Source organism: Anomaloglossus baeobatrachus, chromosome 1 (assembly GCF_048569485.1).
Source record: "Anomaloglossus baeobatrachus isolate aAnoBae1 chromosome 1, aAnoBae1.hap1, whole genome shotgun sequence".
Lineage (NCBI taxonomy): Eukaryota > Metazoa > Chordata > Amphibia > Anura > Aromobatidae > Anomaloglossus > Anomaloglossus baeobatrachus.
The window spans coordinates 225,062,829-225,084,616 of NC_134353.1; the positions used below are offsets into that span (position 1 = coordinate 225,062,829).

General features: G+C 41.6%; 1 protein-coding gene and 1 pseudogene across 1 annotated transcript in view; both read left to right on the forward strand.

The window, feature by feature from the left end:
- MGAT4D (MGAT4 family member D) overlaps positions 1-21,788 on the forward strand; it is a 271,656-nt gene that overhangs the window by 184,079 nt on the left and 65,789 nt on the right. The window contains exon 8 of the mRNA XM_075348407.1: positions 10,230-10,344. Coding sequence (XP_075204522.1) covers positions 10,230-10,344 — 115 coding nt within the window. The remainder of the gene's footprint in view (positions 1-10,229; positions 10,345-21,788) is intronic.
- On the forward strand, positions 10,996-11,793 carry LOC142303208 (low density lipoprotein receptor adapter protein 1-A-like; annotated as a pseudogene).

The following is a 21,788-nucleotide window of genomic DNA, read 5'->3' on the forward strand; positions in this document are numbered from 1 at the left end:
GCAGCTAGGTTATTGAGGCACTTAGTGTTGTTTTGCTTAAAGAGGAATATCTGGTTGAAAGCTCGTCATGTTTATTGTGTGAACAATGAGGCAGCTAACGTTCTTTCTCATCTTCAGTCAGATGCTTTTCAAGCACTTATTTCGGACGCAGAATTGGAAGGGGTTGCTTGTCCTCCGCACCTGTGGGAGCTGATTTGGAGTTGATGCCGTTGTATATTAGGAAATCAGTGGCTTTGAGAACATGGGCTGATTATTCAGCTGCATGGAAAGTCTGGATGGGGTTTTATGATTTTTTTGGGTATAGGTTATTATGTTGATAACACTGGGGAACGCAATTTTTTAGGAGTTAGGTCAGACAACTGTTCTTAATTAATTTTTGGATGCTGAATCCAGAAATGATCTCAGTTTTTCTCTATCACGTCAAGTTTTTGAACTATAGGATTTTTGTCTTCTCAAAAATATGTAAACTACTATACCTAAAAAGTGTTTTTTTGTTTTTTTTTTTTAAACAGTACAAATATGAACAAAAAATTAAATATATAAGAAATAGGCATAACAAATATGTTTTTTAACACTATCATGTTTTTTACAAAGGATATATATATATATATATATATATATATATATATATATATATATATATATATATATATATATATATATATATATGCAAGTATTTAAGGTAAAAATGTACATTTATAGCTTTTTCTGGAGTGTTTAACTTGAGGACAATCACGTTTGACGCTCCAGCAATAGTCAGCCATCATATGTACATCCCATCTACCCTGGTAACGGTCCTCCATAACTTTCAAATCTTGGTGAAATAGTTCACCATGCTCATCGCTAACAGCACCAAGATTTTCCGGAAAGTTGGCAAGATGGCAATGCAGAAAATGAAGTTTAATACTCATGTTGCAACCAAGCGCTTTGTAGCTCTCCAATAGTTTCTGAACCATTTCTTTGTAATTACTTGCACGTGTATTTCCAAGAAAGTTCTTGACGACGTCTTTGAATGATAACCAAGCATTCTTCTCAAGATCTGACATAGTCCCGGTGAAATGTTCATCTTTGATGAGCTGTCGAATTTGTGGACCATCAAACACACCAGCCTTGATTTTTTTCAATGGACAGTCTAGGAAGTGCCAACATGATGTACTTAAAACAGTCGCCGTCAGTTGGCAATGCTTTTACAAATTGCTTCATGAGACCTAGTTTTATGTGCAGAGGTGGGAATAGTATATTCTTCCTGTCAACAAGTGGCTGATGTAGAATGTTAGGATCTCCAGGTTTAAGACCAGATCTTGGAGGCCAATTTGACTCAACCCAATGCTTTTCTCGAGCTCTGCTATCCCACATACAGAGAAAGCAGGGATATTTTGTGTACCCATGTTGCTGACCAAGAAGGAAGCAAACCATTTTAAGGTCAACACAGATGATCCAATTGTGTGTGTCATATTTCAATAACTCAATAACTCTCTTTACATCTCCATGTTCTTCACGAAGAGAGACAGAATGCCCAATAGGGACTGCACCAAATAAATTGCCATTGTGTAGAAGGACACACTTAAGACTCCGCTTTGAGCTATCAATAAACAGTCGCCATTCATTTGGATTGTACACTGAAAGCCCTAATTCTTGTAGTAAACCAGGAATATTATGGCAAAACACAAAACCGCTGTCACACCGAAATTACTGCAAAAATGTACTTTCTCTAGTACGAAAGTATGATACCTTCGCTCCTTGTTCAAGTAACTGTTTCTCATTCAGCCTTGATGCTAGTACCGTATATGCCGGCGTATAAGACGACTGGGCGTATAAGACGACCCCCAACTTCTGCCCTAAAAATATAGAATTTGGGATATACTCACTGTATAAGACTACCCCGCTCCCAAATGAAAAAAAGTCTGCTTTGATTGCAACATGTTAATTTTAATTCCGCGAGAGCCGTACAATATGTTTTTAAAGGGCCATTGACAGATCAATCGCTCCAATGTTCACTTAGTACAGCAAGGAATGCTCCTCCCTGCTGTATAAAGCCACAACTGGACTGAAACAATGGTACTACACTCTGCTACAAACAGACACACACAACTCTGCTACAAACAGACAAACACACACAACTCTGCTACATACAGACAAACACACACAACTCTGCTACATACAGACAAACACACACACACAACTCTGCTACATACAGACAAACACATACAACTCTGCTACATACAGACAAACACATACAACTCTGCTACATGCAGAAAAACACACACAACTCTGCTACATACAGACAAACACATACAACTCTGCTACATACAGACAAACACATACAACTCTACTACATACAGACAAACACATACAACTCTGCTACATACAGAAAAACACACACAACTCTGCTACATACAGACAAACACATACAACTCTGCTACATACAGACAAACACATACAACTCTACTACATACAGACAAACACATACAACTCTGCTACATACAGACAAATACACACAACTCTGCTGCTCTGTGGGGCCAGCACCCGCGGCATCGGCGGGGGGGGAATTGGCAGGGCATACATCTGGGGGGTTAGAAGCAGCTCACCGGGGCCCATAATGGGCACAAGTCCCCCTGTGTTAGATATCTCCCCCATAGTGCTGCCCATGGCCCCTATATAGATCGCACAAGTCCCCCTGTGTCAGATATCGCCCCCATAGTGCTGCCCATGGCCCCTATAGATCGCACAAGTCCCCCTGTGTCAGATATGGCCCCTAGGCTGCTGCCCAAAGTAAAATAAAACCCTCTTTCCTTATCTCCTCCAGCGCTGAGCTCCCTCCTGTCTGGCTCCGTGCTTCTGTTCTTCCACTTCCTGGTTCTCAGTGCGGTCATGTGATCGGCACAGCAGGCTGAGCTCTCTGCCTGGCTGATCACAGTGGAAGCAGGGACACAGGGAGAAACGCTGCAGGGGTAAGTAAAGCTTTTTTATTTTAGAATGAGCAGCAGCCTGGGGGCCAAATCTAACACATGGGGGACATGTGCGATCACACTGGGACGCAGGCTCATATAATATGCACCGCTGCCCCAGCCCCTCACTGCGTGCGATTTCAGCACCATTGGAGATGGACAGCGGCTGTGCATATTATATGAGCGGGTGCAGGAGATCAAAGGCTGCAGGCCGCAGCGTTCCCCTGTGCTCCAGAGCTGCTGCCCCCACCTCCCCTGGACGCTGCAGTGTACATACACACCCCCCCCCGTATATCCGGCGTATAAGACGACCCCCCACTGTAGCCATTATTTTAAGGGGGTAAAAAGTCGTCTTATACGCCAGTATATACGATAATTCTGAAGCTTTTTTTGATAAGCCCAATTCACGTGCTAAATCATTTAACTCGTGCTGATCAAATCCCTTATGAACTGAATCCTTGTGAATTTCAAATTCTGCATCATTGCTGTCACTGTGTTCGTCAACATCACTCAGAACTTCTAGAGATGGTAGCTGTTCGAAAACTGGCACTGGAATTTCAGCTGAATGAGGCATTGGTCTGATAGCTGACGGTAGATTTGGATATTCTATTTTACTTTTATTTTTCCTGTTTAAATCCTGATGTTTTCACTAAACAAAAGTAACAGTCTGTGGAATGACTTTTTTGCTCTCTCCACACCATGGGGATACCAAATGCCAACTTTTCATGTGTTCCTTTGCTCCACATCCGTAAACTCTCGACACACTGCTTGCACACTATGTGAGGGGCCCATGGCTTATCTTGATCACCGAGTTTTACTTTAAAATATGCAAAATATGCTTGTTTGACAAATGCACTGATGTTTGCCCTTTGAACTGGAATGGTGAAAACACCACAAATATAGCAGAAGGAGTCAGGGTTGTTTAGGCATTTACGACGAGAGGAAGAAGGAGCAGACATGATCTGAAACTAAGGAAATATGTACATAAGTAAATAAAACACTGAGATGGAAAGTTACAAGCTTTGAAAACTATCAAAGAAAAAAATCATAAAAGATATATAAATTACAACTAACTAAGCGCCCAATGTAAAGAGAAAAGCTATCACAAATCCTATTTATTCCTACTATGATACATTTTTTGTGTAAAGATATTGATAATTATGACGTATTGGGAGCTGCACACACCTCTCACCACACTGTCTCAGTTGTGACTACTCTTACAAGTTGCCACGTAGCTCTATATGAGTCGAATTGTACTCAGATAACAAGTCTTATTACAGAAATCAGTGCAATTGTGCTTCTATGGCAGGTAAGTTGAGGAGGAAAAACTTGACGTGATAGAAAAAAACTGACTACATTTTTGGAATCAGCATACCAATTTTAGTATAAATCAGCTCAAAAACCTAACTCAACAGAATTTTTTTTTTCAAATTGTTCCCCAGTGTAATTTGCGTACAGTGTTGTTGCTGGTAAATAGCTTGATGGGTAAGAGGTGGTCATTTTCCTCTATTGCAAAGCTTTTGGCAGGTGTTTCCTTTTTTCTAAAAAAATTGGCAGGTAACCCCACGCTAGTTAGTTATTTTCCTGTTAAGCAATTTTTAAAGGGCTATAAGAAAGAGGTGAGTAAGCCGGATGAGAGACATCCAATTTCTGTTAGTTTGCTTCAAAAGCTGTGGGTAATTTTACGCACAGTCTGTCGGGATGAATATGAGACATGCCTATTTAGAACTGCTTTTGTTTTAGCATTTTTTTGGAGCTTTTCGTGTTGGGGAACTTGTTTCCCCAAATAAATCAGTTCTTTCAGGTATTCTTTTAGAGGATATAAGCTTTGTAAAATCATCATTGTTAATTTTTCTCAGGAGATCGAAGACGGACCAAGCAGGTAAAGGGTGCTTTATAAAATTAAATGAAGTACCTGGTAATGTGATTTACCCAGTTCAGAATTTCGGAATTGCCTTTGCGTAAGGTCATCTCAAAAGGGTGTACTTTTGTTATACAAAGACTTTACTCCAACAACAATTTTTCAATTTCATTCTGTTTTGAAGAAATGCTTTTTCAAGTTGGGTTTGGGAGAGATGAAGTTTACTTCACACTCTTTTAGGATTGGAGCCGCCTCTGAAGCAGCTAGATTGGGTCTTGGGGCTAAAGAAATTATGAGATTGGGAAGATGGGAATCAAACAGATACAAACTGTATGTTAGACCAAAATTGTTTATTTAAATTGATTTCTATTTTCTTAGATCTTTGAGTTATATGGATTTTAGGACATTCGTTTATCTTCTGGGCATCGCAGAGAATATTCTCTATGAACTTGTCTTTGATTCTCAGCAGTTAAATGTTCTGTGGTTTGGTTTTAGAGGGTTATCTTGCAGGGATTTAAAACATAGGATAAAGAATTTAGTGGTTCAGCTGCCTAGCCCCAATGCAATTATTATCCATGCTGGGGGTAATGACCTGGGTAAAATCAGGACGCTTGTTCTGTTATTGGAAATGCGCTCTGATTTTTCTCTATTTAAAAGCTGGTTTCCGGGAACGGTTTTTATTTTTTCTGAAATTGTCCCTCGCTTAGCTTGGTCCAGCAAGAAATTCATTTTTTTAGAGAAGGTTAGAAAAAGGGTTAATAGGTCAATGTGTAAATTTATGTTAAAAGTGGGATGTTTTTCTTTTAGGCACAAGGATTTGGAGGGCTTTGTTCCTGGCATTTATAGGTCTGATTTAGTCCACTTATCGGATATTGGGTTGGATATTTTCAATGTGGGGATTCAATCATTTATTGAGAAATGGCTGTGGTGTTTTTTGGGGGGGGGGCATGACTCTTCGCGCCATGGCGTGTGGGATAATCGCCCAGTTAGTTGCTGGGTGGATTTGGACATTCAGTTTATGGTAATGGACATTGTTTTTATATGAATTTATTTATTTATTTTTATTGGAATTTTAGTAATCCCTTAATAAACATCACGGCCTATTTCTTCCAATAGTATTTGTGTCTCGTGCCTTTGTTTTTAGATGGATGTGAGTGGGACTTGTGCTACCATGTTACCTCTCATCCTGCTCCCTATTTGACCAGCTATAATCTGGCTTCCGACCGCATCATTCCACTGAAACTGCCCTAACTAAAGTCACTAATGACCTACTAACCGCCAAAGCCAAGCGACACTACTCTATCCTCCTCCTACTGGACCTGTCCTCTGCTTTCGACACAGTAGACCATTCCCTCCTACTACAGATTCTCTCATCTCTGGGCATCACAGACTTGGCCCTATCTTGGATTTCTTCATACCTAACCAACCGAACTTTCAGCGTCTCCCACTCTCACACCACTTCCTCATCTCGCCCCCTATCTGTCGGTGTCCCCCAAGGCTCAGTTCTTGGACCCCTGCTGTTCTCCATCTACACCTTCGGCCTGGGACAGCTCATAGAGTCCCACGGCTTCCAGCATCATCTCTATGCCGATGACACACAGATCTACCTCTCTGGACCTGACATTACCTCTCTACTAACCAAAATCCCACAATGTCTGTCTGCTATTTCATCCTTCTTCTCTACGCGATTTCTAAAACTTAACATGGACAAAACAGAGTTCATGGTCTTTCCCCCTCCTCACACATCTCCTCCAACAAGCCTTTCCATCAAACTTGATGGTTGCTCACTCTCCCCAGTCTCACAAGCACGTTGCCTTGGAGTAACCCTCGACTCTGCTCTATCCTTCAAGCCACACATCCAAGCCCTCTTCAACTCATGCCGATTACAACTCAAAAATATCTCCCGGATCCGTGCTTTCCTTAACCAAGAATCAGCAAAAACATTAGTGCATGCCCTCATCATCTCCCGCCTTGACTATTGCAACCTCCTGCTCTCTGGCCTCTCTTCCAACTCTCTTGCACCCCTCCAATCTATCCTAAACTCTGCGGCCCGCCTAATCCACCTCTCCCCTCGTTACTCCCCAGCCTCGCCACTCTGCCAATCCCTTCACTGGCTTCCCATCACCCAACAACTCCAGTTCAAAACATTAACCATAACATACAAAGCCATGCACAACCTGTCTCCTCCCTACATCTGTGACCTAGTCTCCCGGTACCTACCTGCACGCAACCTCAGATCCTCATAAGATCTCCTTCTCTGCTCATCTCTTATCTCCTCTTCCCACAATCGGGTACAAGATTTCTCCCGTGCATCCCCCATACTCTGGAATGCTCTACCTCAGCACATCACACTCTCACCTACTGTGGAAAGCTTCAAGAGGAACCTCAAGACCCACCTCTTCCAACAAGCCTACAACCTACAATAGCCCTCAGTCCAGTAGACCACTGCGCAACCAGCTCTGTCCTCACCTATTGTACCATCACCCATTCGCTGTAGACTGTGAGCCCTCGTGGGCAGGGTCCTCTCTCCTCCTATACCAGTCTGTTTTGTACTCTTAATGATTGTTGTACGTATACCCTCTTTTACTTGTAAAGCGCCATGGAATAAATGGCGCTATAATAATAATAAATAATAATGTATGTATTCCTTTCTATTGTACTGTTGTATGCGGTATAGCTTACCCATTTGGACTCCTTGTTGAATTTTAATTTATATTATGTAAACTAATAAAGATACATTTTTTTTATTGACTATTGGGTTAGTACCACTTTCTTTCTCTGATATAATTATATTCTGGGTATATAATAGTAGGACCGACTATTTATGATGCAGATTTGATAGACCAAGTACCATTTGGTTTTTATATTTAGCTTTTTCATAAGGTTGACACTCTTTTGGTATCTTAAAGGGGTATGACGTACAGTAGAGTCTGGCCAGACATCACATTATATTGTTTGTTGTAATAATAGCCTTGGTGCACATTAGGCTGTGTTTCTAACTAATTTCTTTTACCTTTTTTCTTCACTCTGTTAAAAAATAGATGCAAATTGAAGCAGAAGAACCCCGTTAACTGTAATAGTGTCCATCTGAACAAAAGTTCAATAGAATAAGGCACTTCCACCAAAACAGTTCTGTAATTGGGGTGCTCTCATAGGCTTCCAAACCATGTAGTATAAAATAGATAAGAGGCACTCCCAGATTAGGTGAAAAAACTTGAATATTTATTTCATATTCAATGCAATGCGTCAGACGTTTCGGCCCAGAAAATGGCCTTTGTCAATGACAAGCATATAAAGTAAGTGTAGGTTGTCACTTACTGAATCACCTCTTGGACCGGGTTAATTTGTAAGGCGCTATTGAGTATGTGCAGTACAGTTGAGCTCTATTGGGAGCGGTATCCGCTGCTGTGCACTTGTAAAGCGTTAGAACTAGCAAAATTGCCCCATATGTATGAGACTGTTTGCCTTGCTCACTGATTAATATGTCCAGTATGGTTGAGCTCTCACAGCACAACAATGATTTTGCTACTGAGGGTAAAACATGTGTTCTTTACTAATTTGAACATGCTGATTCCAAATATGAACTCAGAATTTGCACAGCACGTCCAGATTTTGAGTTATACTTAGAAAAGGCCATACGCCTATTCAGGCATTGTTGAAGGCATTGCACATGCGGTTGGAATGAAAGAGACCTATGCTTCTATGCAGATCATTCTGAAATTGATTAAATATTCAGAACATCAATGGAACATTTGTGCTGACCTCAAAGTTGTTGCACTAGTCCTTGGTTTGCAGTTAGGTTACACTAAGCATATGTGCTTTCTGTGCCTATGGAACAGTCGAGATGACAACAACCATTATAAAATTAAACGGTGGCCCAATAGAGATGAACATAAGATTGGTAAGCACAATGTTCAACACGAATCACTTGAATCACTTGTCGATCCACTTAAAGTTTATCTTCCACCTCTTCACATTAAACTAGGACTAATGAAAAATTTTGTAGTAGCAATGGATCGTCAAGGGAATGGATTTAAGTATCTGAAGGAAAAGTTTAGTGCATTGAAAACTGAGGCCAAACTCAAAGCAGGAATCTTTATTGGTCCTGAAATCCACCAACTAATCCATGATGAAATCTTCAAGAAAGAACTCACCCCACTTGAACTAACTGCATGGGATGCATTTATAGTAGTAGTTCAAAACTTCCTTGGAAACGAAAGAGCAGAAAACTATGCTGAACTAATAGACAATATGCTTCAAGCATACGAAATGCATGGTGCCCGAATGTCATTGAAAATGCATTTCCTACATTCACATCTTGACTTCTTTCCTCCAAATATGGGTAATGTCAGTGACGAACATGGTGAGAGATTCCACCAGGACATTTCTACTATGGAAAAAAGATACCCAGGTCGCTTTAACCCCAACATGATGGGCGATTACTGCTGGTTTTTGCAACGGGCCACTAGGACCACTCACAAGCGCAAAAGCAAGTGCCTGAAGCACTTTTAAAAGTACTCTGCTGAGTTCAAGGCGATTTCTTAAGCTACTATAAGTGATTTTTAAGTTTTTTGGTTTATTTACCTATACTTCTTTTTCAATAAAAATGATAATACATGTTGTGAAACTGTGGGACATAACGATTCTGTATCTTTATTAATTGCTTATTTTAATTTTCACAAAAATTGGAATAACTTAATATCCTGACGTGCTACAAAAAAACTAACTTCAGATTTGGATTCAGCGCATTCGATTTAGTATAGCGCACATGGTTTTTGCCAAGTAGCAGACAAAAAGTGTTTATTTGTTGTGCTGTGGAGCGGTATCCACCGCTGTATATATGAAAAGCACCAGCAGACTTGTGCTGTCTGTGAGAGTCCTGTCAGACAGCAGTGTTCCCCGCTGTCTGCTAGTGCTTTTCATACCAATGTTGGTAGTTCTAACGCTTTACAAGTGCACAGCAGCGGATACCGCACCCAACAGAGCTCAATTGTACTGCACATACTCAATAGCACCTTACAAATTAATCCTGTCCAAGAGGTGACTCAGGAACTGACAACCAACACTTACTTTATATGCTTGTTCTTGATAAAGGCCATGTTCTGGGCCGAAACGTCTGACGCATTGCACGGGTATGAAATAAAATATTGAAGTTTTTTCACCTCTTCTGGGAGTGCTTTTTATCTATTTTATCCATCTGAACAAAAAGCACAGCATTAAAAAATGGACAGAAAACAGAAACTAGTCGTATGTTATTCTAGTCAATGGGGACATCCTGCTTCCATTATCATCCGTTTTGTCACAGATCCGTTTTTCATATCAATTACTAAAGCTGAATGTATAGGCCGAGCCTTCTTTCTCAGTTGTTTCTATTGTAAAGATAATTACCTATTTCTGACGGATTTTCTCTCTTTTAACAGTTAGAAGATGACATTGTTGCCAAGCCCGATTATTTCCAATCCATCAAGGACTTTGCTACGCAGCAAACGTCTGATGAGTGGCTCATACTTGAGTTCTCACAGCTTGGATTTATTGGTGAGTTTGCTTATCTTACTTAACTAATAAAATGACCTTTTATAATTACCATTTATGATCTCCACTGCTAGTGTACACTTTATAGGTTCTATTCAGTACATCTACTAAATACCAGTGGATTTATCCTATTCTGTCTCTTCCTGGTAGCAATGAATCCAACCGCTCTAATTATCAGTCCCTTAGATAACTGTATGATTTTACTCACTCTACCTGCTTCCACAGATAGTGTTAACTCAGCCCAACGATGACTTGTAGGAAGACAAGGAAAAACGCTGTAGTTTTCTTCTAGAATCTTGTATTAAGTACAAAGTAAAGGCAGGTGAAAAGGAATAATCTGTACAGGGTTGCAGACATGTCTCTTGAGTAATGATTCCTCTAGACTAAACTGAAGGAGAAGGGAGGAGCTTTCTATACAGAAGCCAACTAAGGGAGGTACATAGGGACAAACTTCATACAGTCTAATCTACCTAGTAACAATAAAGGAATTTCCTGATAGGAGGAAAAATATGCAATGCAAGAATTATATACAACACGTTGTTCCCATTCATGGGACACAACATATCCATATATGTTATTAAAAGGAATCTGTCAGTAGGATCACACCCCCCAAACTATTTACGGTATATCCGTATGTAGTTCTTTCAAAGACAAATGCAGCAATACATTTACGTGACCGGTCTGTTCCTCAGGTACTGAAAAAGGTTTGCTTTGATATGCAAATGGCTGTTATAGAAAATAGACTTAAGTTAAAGCTTTGGTTCTATGGTCCCATGTCAAAAATAATTAATTTTTAGCTATTTTATTTCCTCCTGGGACTATTGCAGGGGCACCAACATGTTAATTGACAACTTGTCAGTTTATAGAATATTGTATTCTACAGCTGATAAGGTACACAACTAAGTTGTTGCCTACATAGCTCAAATCCAACAGGATGAAACCTTGGAACGCCATGTGTTTCTCTGTACGAAGCAGAGAATGGCACAAGCAGTTACATTAACCTTCGCACAAGCTTTTATAGTGGCGTTTGAGTTTTGGCAAGTTTCCAGAGATGGTAAAGAGACGAGGGAGAAGTCTGGCTCTGCTGGTGAAGGGGCAAGTAGTTCTCAGTGAGAAGGGTCATTGAGTATTACTGGCCATAAAGGAGCTACAAGTATTCTGTTAGATTTGGGGAAACCCACCAAAACAATAGATGAATTCAATGGCAGTGACAACCCTTTTGAGGATTTATATGGACAAGGTGCCTGTAATGAGAACAAAAATGTAATATGGGAACTTGATGATGGACTTGATGAGATGTTTTCAAGACTTGCAGAGTCCAGGACCAGTCCTCAGGTTCTTCACATCGGAGTGACAGAGAATGATATTCAGCCTGAAGACTGCTTCTCCCCTACCACTTGGGACAGAATGGGGTTGGACCCTGCAGATGGAGATGAAATGTTTATGTTCTGACATTGATAATATAAGCTTCCACTTTTCAGTGCAATAGTCCCAAAAGCAAAGAAAATAACTGAAAATGAATTGTTTTTGACTTGGGACCATAAAACTAAAGCTTTAATTTGAGTGTCATTTTCTATGACATAATGGTGGAAGGAAAAAAACATTGAGATACATATTTTTACATCAAATGCAAATGGCTATGGTAGATCTGAAACCTCTGTCACTCCAGTTCTATTCCCCGCACTGCATCACTTCCTCCTGCTTGACTGATAGTTTCTATGCTGCGCAACTTCAGGCAAAAGAACAATCAGTCAAGACGTAGAAGATGGCGCTGGGCAAGTAATAGAGCTAGAGTGACACAGGTTTCAGATCATTGTAACTTCTAGGTTTTTTTATTGCATTTACTGGGAGAAGTGATGACTTAAGCCTGCTTTACACGGTACGATCTATCGTGCAATTTCTTTTGATCGATCGTACCCGCCCCCGTCGTTTGTGCGTCACGGGCAATTAGTTGCCTGTGGCGCACAAAGTCGTTAACCCCCATCACACGCACTTACCTGCTGTGCGACGTCGCTGTGGGCGGCTAATATCCTCTTCCGTAAGGGGGAGGGACGTTCGGCGTCACAGCGACGTCACACAGCGGCCGGCCAATAGAAGCGGAGGGGCGGAGATGAGCGGGACGTAAACATCCCGCCCACCTCCTTCCTTCCGCATAGCCGGCGGGTGCCGCGGGACGGAGGTAAGCTGCTGTTCATCATTCCCGGGGTGTCACATGGAGCGGCGTGTGCTACCCCGGGAACGATGAGCAACCGGCGCCATTTTAATTAAACGAGACTATGAAACCAAGTGACGAGTACACAACTCAAGATTTGTGAGCGATACTGCGTCGCTCGGAGGTGTCACACGAGACGACGTCGCAAGCGATGCCGGATGTGCGTCACAAAAACTGTGACCCCGACGATCTATCGCACGATAGATCGTCTCGTGTAAAGCACCCTTTAGTTTTATAGTTTGTGCCGTTAAAGATGCAGTAATGCCAAATATGTGGATTGTTGTTGTTGTTTTTTTTAGAATAATAAGGGTCTTAAGAGAAAAACATGGCCTTTTCCCATTATTATGTTTTAACTTGCTGGTGTGATACACAGGGGCAGGAAGCGATCATACATAATCTCCCCCTATTTCTGCTGCAGGACGTCAGCTCCACCAAAACCCCTTCTCCAACTTTACAATAACTGAAGGGGGAATCATTTTAACTAACAAACTGAGATCAAAGCTACAGCGGTGATACATGGTTCATTTTGAAGCTGAGATTCTCAGATCAGAAACCTTACTGTTATTGCAACCCAGCCTGAGATATCACAGGTTAAATTGAAAGTCAGCATTGACAGCTCCAAAAGCTCTCAGTTTGAAAATGCCTTTGGATTGCCTCTTTAGCTGTGACCCACACTAATATATGGCCATTACTAGCCATGGCCCTGCAAGAACATAAAAGCATAAAGTTTGAAGCTCAGCAGCAAGAATCAAAGTCTGGCTGTGTAACTACAGCCAGATATGCCAAAGCTAGAGTTGAGCAAGTATCTAACTATTTGTACTCGCTATACTCATAATGACCACTGTCTAATACTCACGTATTCATTCCGAATAGCGTGTACAGTGCAAGTCAATGGGGAAAAACTCACAAAGTAATGAATAACCCTAATGTCGTACTATTCATACTGGTAGCAAATAGTGCAGCATTCAGGTTACTCATTACTTTGCGAGTTTTCCCCATTGACTTGCATTGCACACTCTATTTGGAATGACTATGTGAGTATTAGACAGTGCTCGTTATGAGTATAGTGAGTATGAATAGTTATGTACTCGCTCAACTCTAGCCAAAGCGCTTCAGAGACCTGTTAATCTTCTGGGGTGGGGTAGGGAAAAGCTGACCATGCACCGCGCCACACCAGTCAAGTTTCTCTTTATAGACCCAACCCAAATTTTCAAACTGATTCATCTGAAAGTCCACTGAAAAACGTGATTTGGACAGCATAAATCTAGCAACAGGTTTCCTTTAATACATTACAAAGTTACTCCGTGTAATCCCATAAACAAAAAATATTCCCAATTGTGACTCCATGCACCCATTGTGGTCCTCATATAGTAATAATTGTCCTCATACAAAAATAATGTCAAATATTGTGGCCTCCATACGGTAATCATATCACCCAATGTAGCCCTCATACAGCAATGTAGCCCTGTTGACATAGTGATTAAAATCAACCAAACCTCTCACCTGTTCCTACATTCACAACAAGCAGCCTCTTTGCTCCATAGTATTGCACAAGGGGTGGAATTTGGTGGTGTCATTGTGCCGCCTGTGATGGGATGCCTGACATCACTTGCTGGTCTCTGAGAAGCTGCCCATCCAGCCCAGCAGTAGTCACACGGTCTGCGACCACAATTGATATGCCGCTGTGTGTGTTTGTCAGCTATTATGTTCTCTTTTTTATCTTTTTGGAGACTTTCTTTTATTTTTTTATTTTTTTTTCACCATCTTGGACCTCCCCTGACCTTTCTTATTAATAAGACAACTGTTCCCACACATCTGATGCTGGATGTTTGTTGTAAATACTATATAGATTTTTGTGTGAAATATTCTTGATGTTCAAGTTACTTCATTTAAATACCAAAAAAAACAAACAAAGATGCCAGAGGCAGGACTTAATAAGTGCATTAAGATAGCAGCCATGGAGGACATGGTGAGGCCTCTCACCTGCCATGCTAATGTATCTTGCAATCGTGCTACGGAAGTGATTCATTTATATACTATGCTGGCTAACATAGTGCCAACATATTGTGCAGGGTTTATAGACATTCCCCAACACATGGAAATATCCCAGCAACAATATAAATTGGCTAAAAAAATGTAAAATGTAACCTTTTTATCTTTTATATCTTTTTATTCTAAGCTTGAGAAGAGTTCGATTTGCACCAGTATCTATCAGTATTTGCAATATTTCACAGACATTAAATAGTCATTAACCAGTCAGGATGTTTACCATGATGTCTTGTGTTTACTATTTCAATCCCGTGCAGACTGCAGTATAAAGGTACCGTCACACATAACGAGATCGCTAGCGAGATCGCAGCTGAGTCACGGTTTCTGTCACGCAGTAGCGATCCCGTTAGCGATCTCGTTATGTGTGACATCTACCAGCGATCAGGCCCCTGCTGTGAGATCTCTAGTCGTTGCAGAATGGTCCAGGCCATTTTCTTCAAAGGCGATGTCCTGCTGGGCAGGACACATCGCTGTGTTTGACACTGTGTGACAGGGTCACAGTGACTGCTGAGATCGTTATACAGGTCGCTACTGCATCACTGGTAAAGCTGGGTTCACACATAGCGACAGCGACAACGACGTCGCTGTTACGTCACCATTTTCTGTGATGCAACAGTGACCTTGTAAGTCGCTGTTATGATCGCTGCTTAGCTGTCAAACACAGCGACGCAGCAGCGATCATAACGTCGCTACATGTGCAGAGAGCAGGGAGCCGCGCACACTGCTTAGCGCTGGCTCCCTGCTCTCCTAGCTACAGTACACATCAGGTTAATTAACCCGATGTGTACTGTAGCTACATGTGCAGAGAGCAGGAGCCGGCAGCACAGGCAGCGTGAGAGCGGCGGAGGCTGGTAACGAAGGTAAATATCGGGTAACCACCTTGGTTACCCGATGTTTACCCTGGTTACAGCTTACCGCAGCTGCCAGATGCCGGCTCCTGCTCTCTGCTCGCTTCATTTCGTCGCTCTCTCGCTGTCACACACAGCGATCTGTGCGTCACAGCGGGAGAGCAACAATAAAAAAACGAACCAGGGCTGTGTATAACGAGCAGCGATCTCACAGCAGGGGCCAGATCGCTGCTCAGTGTCACACACAGCGAGATCGCTAATGAGGTCACTGCTGCGTCACAAAAAATGTGACTCAGCAGCGATCTCAGCAGCGATCTCGCTGTGTGTGAAGCACCCCTAAGATCTGACTGTGTGACATCTCATCAGCGATCTCCCAGCGACTTACCTGCGATCCCTATCAGGTTGCATCGTTTTCGGGATCGCTGGTAAGTCGTTGTGTGTGACTGGGCCTTAAGAGACTGATCCGCGAAGATGATGAACCCGCACACAGATAGCAGAGCTTTTATACCACTCTGCTAATATATTTCAAGCCGCCTTCTGACAACATACCATATAACACGCAGCGTTTTTGAGGCCTTGCCTCCTGACTCAAGTGTATTCTTATCACATCTTAAAGACTTTTCCATCCCTGGTAACCATGTGACCCACATCTTGCCAGTACACACACCACATTGTAGTAGTTCTCATTAGTGATGAGCAAGCATTGCCATGCTCAAGAGCTTGGTACTCGTAACGAGCAATGGGACACTCAGGCGTAACTTGAGTACCCGAGTATAATGGAAGTCAATGGGGAACATAAGCATTTTTCCAGGAAATATTCCAGAAAAATGCTTGAGTTCCCAATAACTTCCATTATATTCAGGTATTCAAGTTGCGCCCATCCGAGCATCAACTCTTACGCTTACCGACCACTCAAGCATGGTAGCGCTCACTCATCACTAGTTCTTATATCAAAACACTAAAAGAATAAACCGTTATATTGCGTATTCACATTTCCTAGGAAATACCACAGGTACATTACTCATTTCAAACTTTTGGATTCAATTTTTCTATTTATAATAAGCAGCTTTCTTCTCCTATCACCTCCACTGACTAAATCCAATGTTTGCCATCATAACTCACATTATGTGCTTTATCACAGATATGTCACATTTGCACCACCTCGCCCTGCAATATGCCTGTTTTTTCAGACATTGGGTCTCATAGTCTATATTCCCTAATTTAATGTCTTTGGAGTGTGGGGAAAAAAGACTGAGTACCGACCTAGAGGAAACACACACTACCACGTGGGGAACATACATTCTTACAGATATTGTCTTTGGTCAGATTTTAACACAGGACTTCAATGCTCACAGGTAGCTGTGTTAATCGCTGCGCCACCATGCTGCCCAACTTCCTTGCTACTGACTGCAGCATCCTAGGGGTTAAATGCTCAATATTGCCGTTATCTGCAATCATAGTTGTTGAATCCGGCTGTCACCGCATTTTGCAGCTGACACCTGCTGTAGATGGCACTGGCTGAATGCCCACGCCATCCACGGATGAAAGGTTGCACTTATATCTTTTTGTGAGAGCCAGGTTAATGAGTGGATGTTTGTTGACTCTTTAGAATGAGTTCACACACATCAGTTTTGTGGGGTTGCTTATTTTTTCCCCATAAAATAGCAAGAATAAAACTATAAAATTTGCATGTGTAAATTCCCCAAATCAAGGGCTTTTAATCTGTATGTAACGAGGTGAGGATCCTGAGTGGCATTGGCACCTATGAGGCTTTTATGGCCTATTGTGATGACCTTTTAGGAAAATAAATTGATTGCTGTCCCTTAAAGTAGTAGTAAATATAGTAGTAAATATAGTGACCCTGAGTTCTCCATGTTGCTTGCAATATACGGTAATGAGTGCAGACTCCTAACTGAAGACAAGCTAGACCGCTCCACATGACGTCGTGTTTCATGTAAGTGCTTCTGAGGAAACCTCTTAGCAGACGAGCCAGATTACATTATCTCATGCCATCCGAGTAACCATTTTATTTATTGATTGAGGAAAGGCTGGATATTAAAGGTCTAATACCAATCTACACGGTTTGTGGTTTCCTCCATTATAAATGTTTATAAAGAAACCTAAAGACTTGTCGGCATGTACTTACTGAGAGCACTAGTGTTGCCAATGAATGAATTGTCGGCTCCTTTCACATTGCGTTTGAGTGGCTCCATCGGGGCATACGTCCAAAATCCCGCCCTTCCCCCCCCACAAAACATGTTTCGGACGTATGTGCCTACAGGGCCATTGAGTATAATGGAGTAGGCAGAGCAAGCGTATGCTCTATCTTGCACTATTTTGGGGTCTATAGGCTTTCTGCAGGCGGATGCCCAGACGTAGCAGACTACATTTGGGTGTCCGAAACACGTTTTGTGGGGGGAGAGGTGGGATTTTGAACTTATGCCCAAACGGAGCCACTGAAACGCAATGTGAAAGGAGCCTTATACCTGCGATAGGGAATATAGGTGAATCCTAAAAAATGCGCCTTTGGTGGAATGAAATTGGAGGTCATAGTGGACGTTCCTGAGTGTGACTTATCGAGAAACATTCATATAAGATAATATACAGTATACTTTGATAATACTTTTATGTTGTCAGTTTATAATCTTTGTTTATTTCTTTTTAGTCTGTTAAATTGCTTAACCCCTTAATGAAAGACGATGTACATTTTTGTGTACAAGGATCATTTTGAGGACTCAGAACCTGAGCCTGTACTATATGTGTTAGCCGGCATCTGCCTCAACCAGCAGGTACCAGAGCTAGCTCTGATCACTGCTGATTAACCATTTAAATGGTGCTGTCACTCACATGTAAATAGCTTGCCTGTACTGGTAAGCAGTGGATTACCATGATAGCCGAGGCCTGGTAACAACCCCCATAGCAGCCATCTAAGTCCTCCAGTTATGTTTCTGTATTGGGCTCTAAAGGAGAACACCAATTACTGCACTATATAGTAAGAAGGATCAAATATTTCAAGTCCCCTAAAGAGATTAAAAAATAAAGTAAAAAATAAAAAAAATCTAAGATTAAAACACCCCCCAAAAATGAAAGAAAAAAATATAAAAAAGTAACATTCTTTTGTATTCTAGGAGGAGGAAAAATTCTGGCATCCAAATCCCATGAAGTGCAGATTTATTAGAAATTCTCTTAAAAAAACTTTCATTGGATATTCCTTGTAATGTGTTTTTCTGTTTTTATAAAATGAAAGTTTTTTAAGAGAATTTCTAATCTGGATTTTATGGCATTTGGATGCTGAAATTTTTCCTTCTCCTATATTACTTGAGGTGATGTCACAGTATTTAATTAGGTCACTTGAGGTCAAGTTACCTGCAGTTTCAAGTGGGGTACCATGGGAACCTCCAGCTGTGACCACAAATAAACTGAGTGACGTCACCGCTCATCGCTTCGGCTCAGTCATTCTCTGTCTGAAGCCCACAGCGTGCAGACATGTTTTGTGCCCGCGCGCCGCTGTCACTTTAATATGTAGAAAAGCTGGAATCATGGGATCTTGTGTGAGTTACATCAGAACTGGGTGTTTTGGGGGTTAATAAATTGAAGAAATGAGGTATTTTTATTTTTTAATTTTCAAATAAAGGATTTTTTTGGTGTTTGTGTTTATTTCTTTTCAGTTACAGATCTCATAGATTCCTCCCATTACTAATCTAGGGCTTAGTGGCAACTGTGAGCTGTCATTAATCACTTATTACTTTGATTGCCATCTCACTAGGTCAATCAGAGTGAGCGCTTTTGGGGATTTACACGGAAACCCCAACGTAAGTGCTCAGCGGAGTGTGCAAGATAAATGTGAATTGAGTCTTAAGGGGGCTTTACACGCTGCGACATAGCTAGCGATGTCGCTAGCGTTCGCACCCGCCCCCGTCGCTTGTGCGTCACGGGCAAATCATTGCCCGTGGTTGACAAACTCGCTGCTACCCGTCACACATACTTACCTTCCTAACGACGTTGCTGTGGCCGGCGAACAACCTCCTTTCTAAGGGGGCGGTTCGTGCGGCATCACAGCGACGTCACACGGCAGGCATCCAATTGAAGCGGAGGGGAGGAGAGCAGCCGCAGGATAGTCATGCCCACCCCGTTGCCAGAGGACCTGCGTCCAGAACAAGGAACGATATTTGGGAAATGGACGACGTATCAACGATTAGGTGAGTATTTTACATCGTTAGCGGTCGCTCGTATGTGTTACACGCAACGACGTCGCTAACGAGGCCGGATGTGCGTCATAAATTCCGTGACCCCAACGACATCTCGTTAGCGATGTCATTGCATGTAAAGCCCCCTTTAGTCTGATTTTTGGGAGGTAGAATGAACAAATAGAAAGCAGTACAAGAATAGTTATTATTTTTCTTTTTGCTCAGTTCACCTTATGGTGTAAGTAAAAAGATAATTTTATGCTTTGAGTCGGTTACAGCGATACCAGATTTTTAAAGTTTTTTTTATGTTTTGCCGCTATGTCTCAGTAAAAATGTTTTTTTATAATATTTTGGCTTGCAGAGTTGTATGAGGGCTTATGTTTTGTGCAATGAATGGATGAATTTATTTTACTATTTGGGGATATACAACATTTTTTTTACTGCTTTTTATTCTGATTTATCAGACACCAGTAATAAAAACCAGCAATTCACTTAGTGGGTTTTTTTTGTTTTTTTCCGCGCAGTTCACCCTGTGGTAAAAGTGATATGGCCAATTTATTTTTCTGGTCAGTATGAATACAGCGATAACAGTTTTATATTGCTTTTTCATCTTTTGCTACTCTTACATACTAAAAACAATATTTTATAAAAAAAAGTAATTTGTTTTTGTATTTCCATTTTCTGAGAACTGTAACTTTTTAATTTTTTTTTTGCCGAATAAGCCATGTTAGGGCTTGTTTTTTGCAGGACCGTTTGCCATTTTGAATTTTTTTTTTACACGTCTTTTTGATCGTCTTTTATTCATTTTTTTGTTTGCCAGTATGATGAAAAAGCGTCATTTTTGGCGTGTTTTTTTATTATGTTTACAGTGTTGGCCGTATGGCATAAATGGCATGATAGTTTCATAGTTCGGGTCGCAGCAATAACAATTATGTGTACTTTTTTGTTTATTCATTTTATTAATGACAAAACGTCTTGGGGTTTTGTGTGCTTTTTATGTGTTTTTTTATCTTTTTTTACATATTTTATTTTTTTATTTTACTGTGGGACATGAATATTTTTTAGTTTGATCACTGGTCTCATGCACTACTGTGCTGTACAGCAGTGCAGGAGACTCTGTCAATTGTTCACTGACAGAGATTGTATGGGGTACTTTGCACGTTGCGACATCGCTACTGCGGTATCGTCGGGGTCAAATCGAAAGTGACGCACATTCGGCGCCAGTAACTATGTCGCAACGTGTATAGTCTAGATGTACCGATTTACGATCGCAAAAGTGTCGTAAATCGGCGATCTGTGTAGCGTCGGTCATTTCCATAATTTCGGGACGACCGATGTTACGATGTTGTTCCTCGTTCCTGCGGCAGCACTCATCGCTCTGTGTGAAGCCGCAGGAGCGAGGAACATCTCCTTACCTGCGTCAACCGGCTATGCGTAAGGAAGGAGGTGGGCGGGATGTGTACATCCCGCTCATCTCCGCCCCTCCACTTCTATTGGCCACCTGCTGTGTGACGTTGCTATGACACCGCACGACCCGCCCCCTTAGGAAGGAGGCGGGTTGCCGGCCAGAGCGACGTCACAGGGCAGGTAAGTGCGTGTGAAGCTGCCGTAGCGATAATGTTCGCTACGGCAGCTATCACCAGATATCGCATGTGCGATGGGGGCGGGTACTGTCGCGCTTGGCATCGCTAGCATCGGCTAGCGATGTCGCAGCGTGCAAAGTACCTCTAAGACCCTGCTCATAGTACAATCTAACAGGCCACCATCAGATGATCTCAACGATCTGCATCCACGATTACGATCTTGGGAGACTATCATGTCAGAGGGGGTCTTTTAACCCCTTTTCAACCTCATAGATACCGCTGTCGCGATTGACAGCAGTATTTATGTGATTTATTGGCCCTGATCGGTTCTAAAACCAATCGGTGCTGATGCCTGTGGATGTCAGCTGTCATGTACAATTGTCACCTGCATGATTTTCAACCATGGGGGGTATGTGTTCCGTATACTTATTTTCGTTTTCCGTTTTAAAGCATTGAGGAGGACATAAGACCGCTGTTTTAATACGTAATTGGCAGTCGTTAAGGAGTGAAAGAAGCACTACCATTTCATTTTCATTTAATAAATTTGTGTGTATATGCATGTAATTAA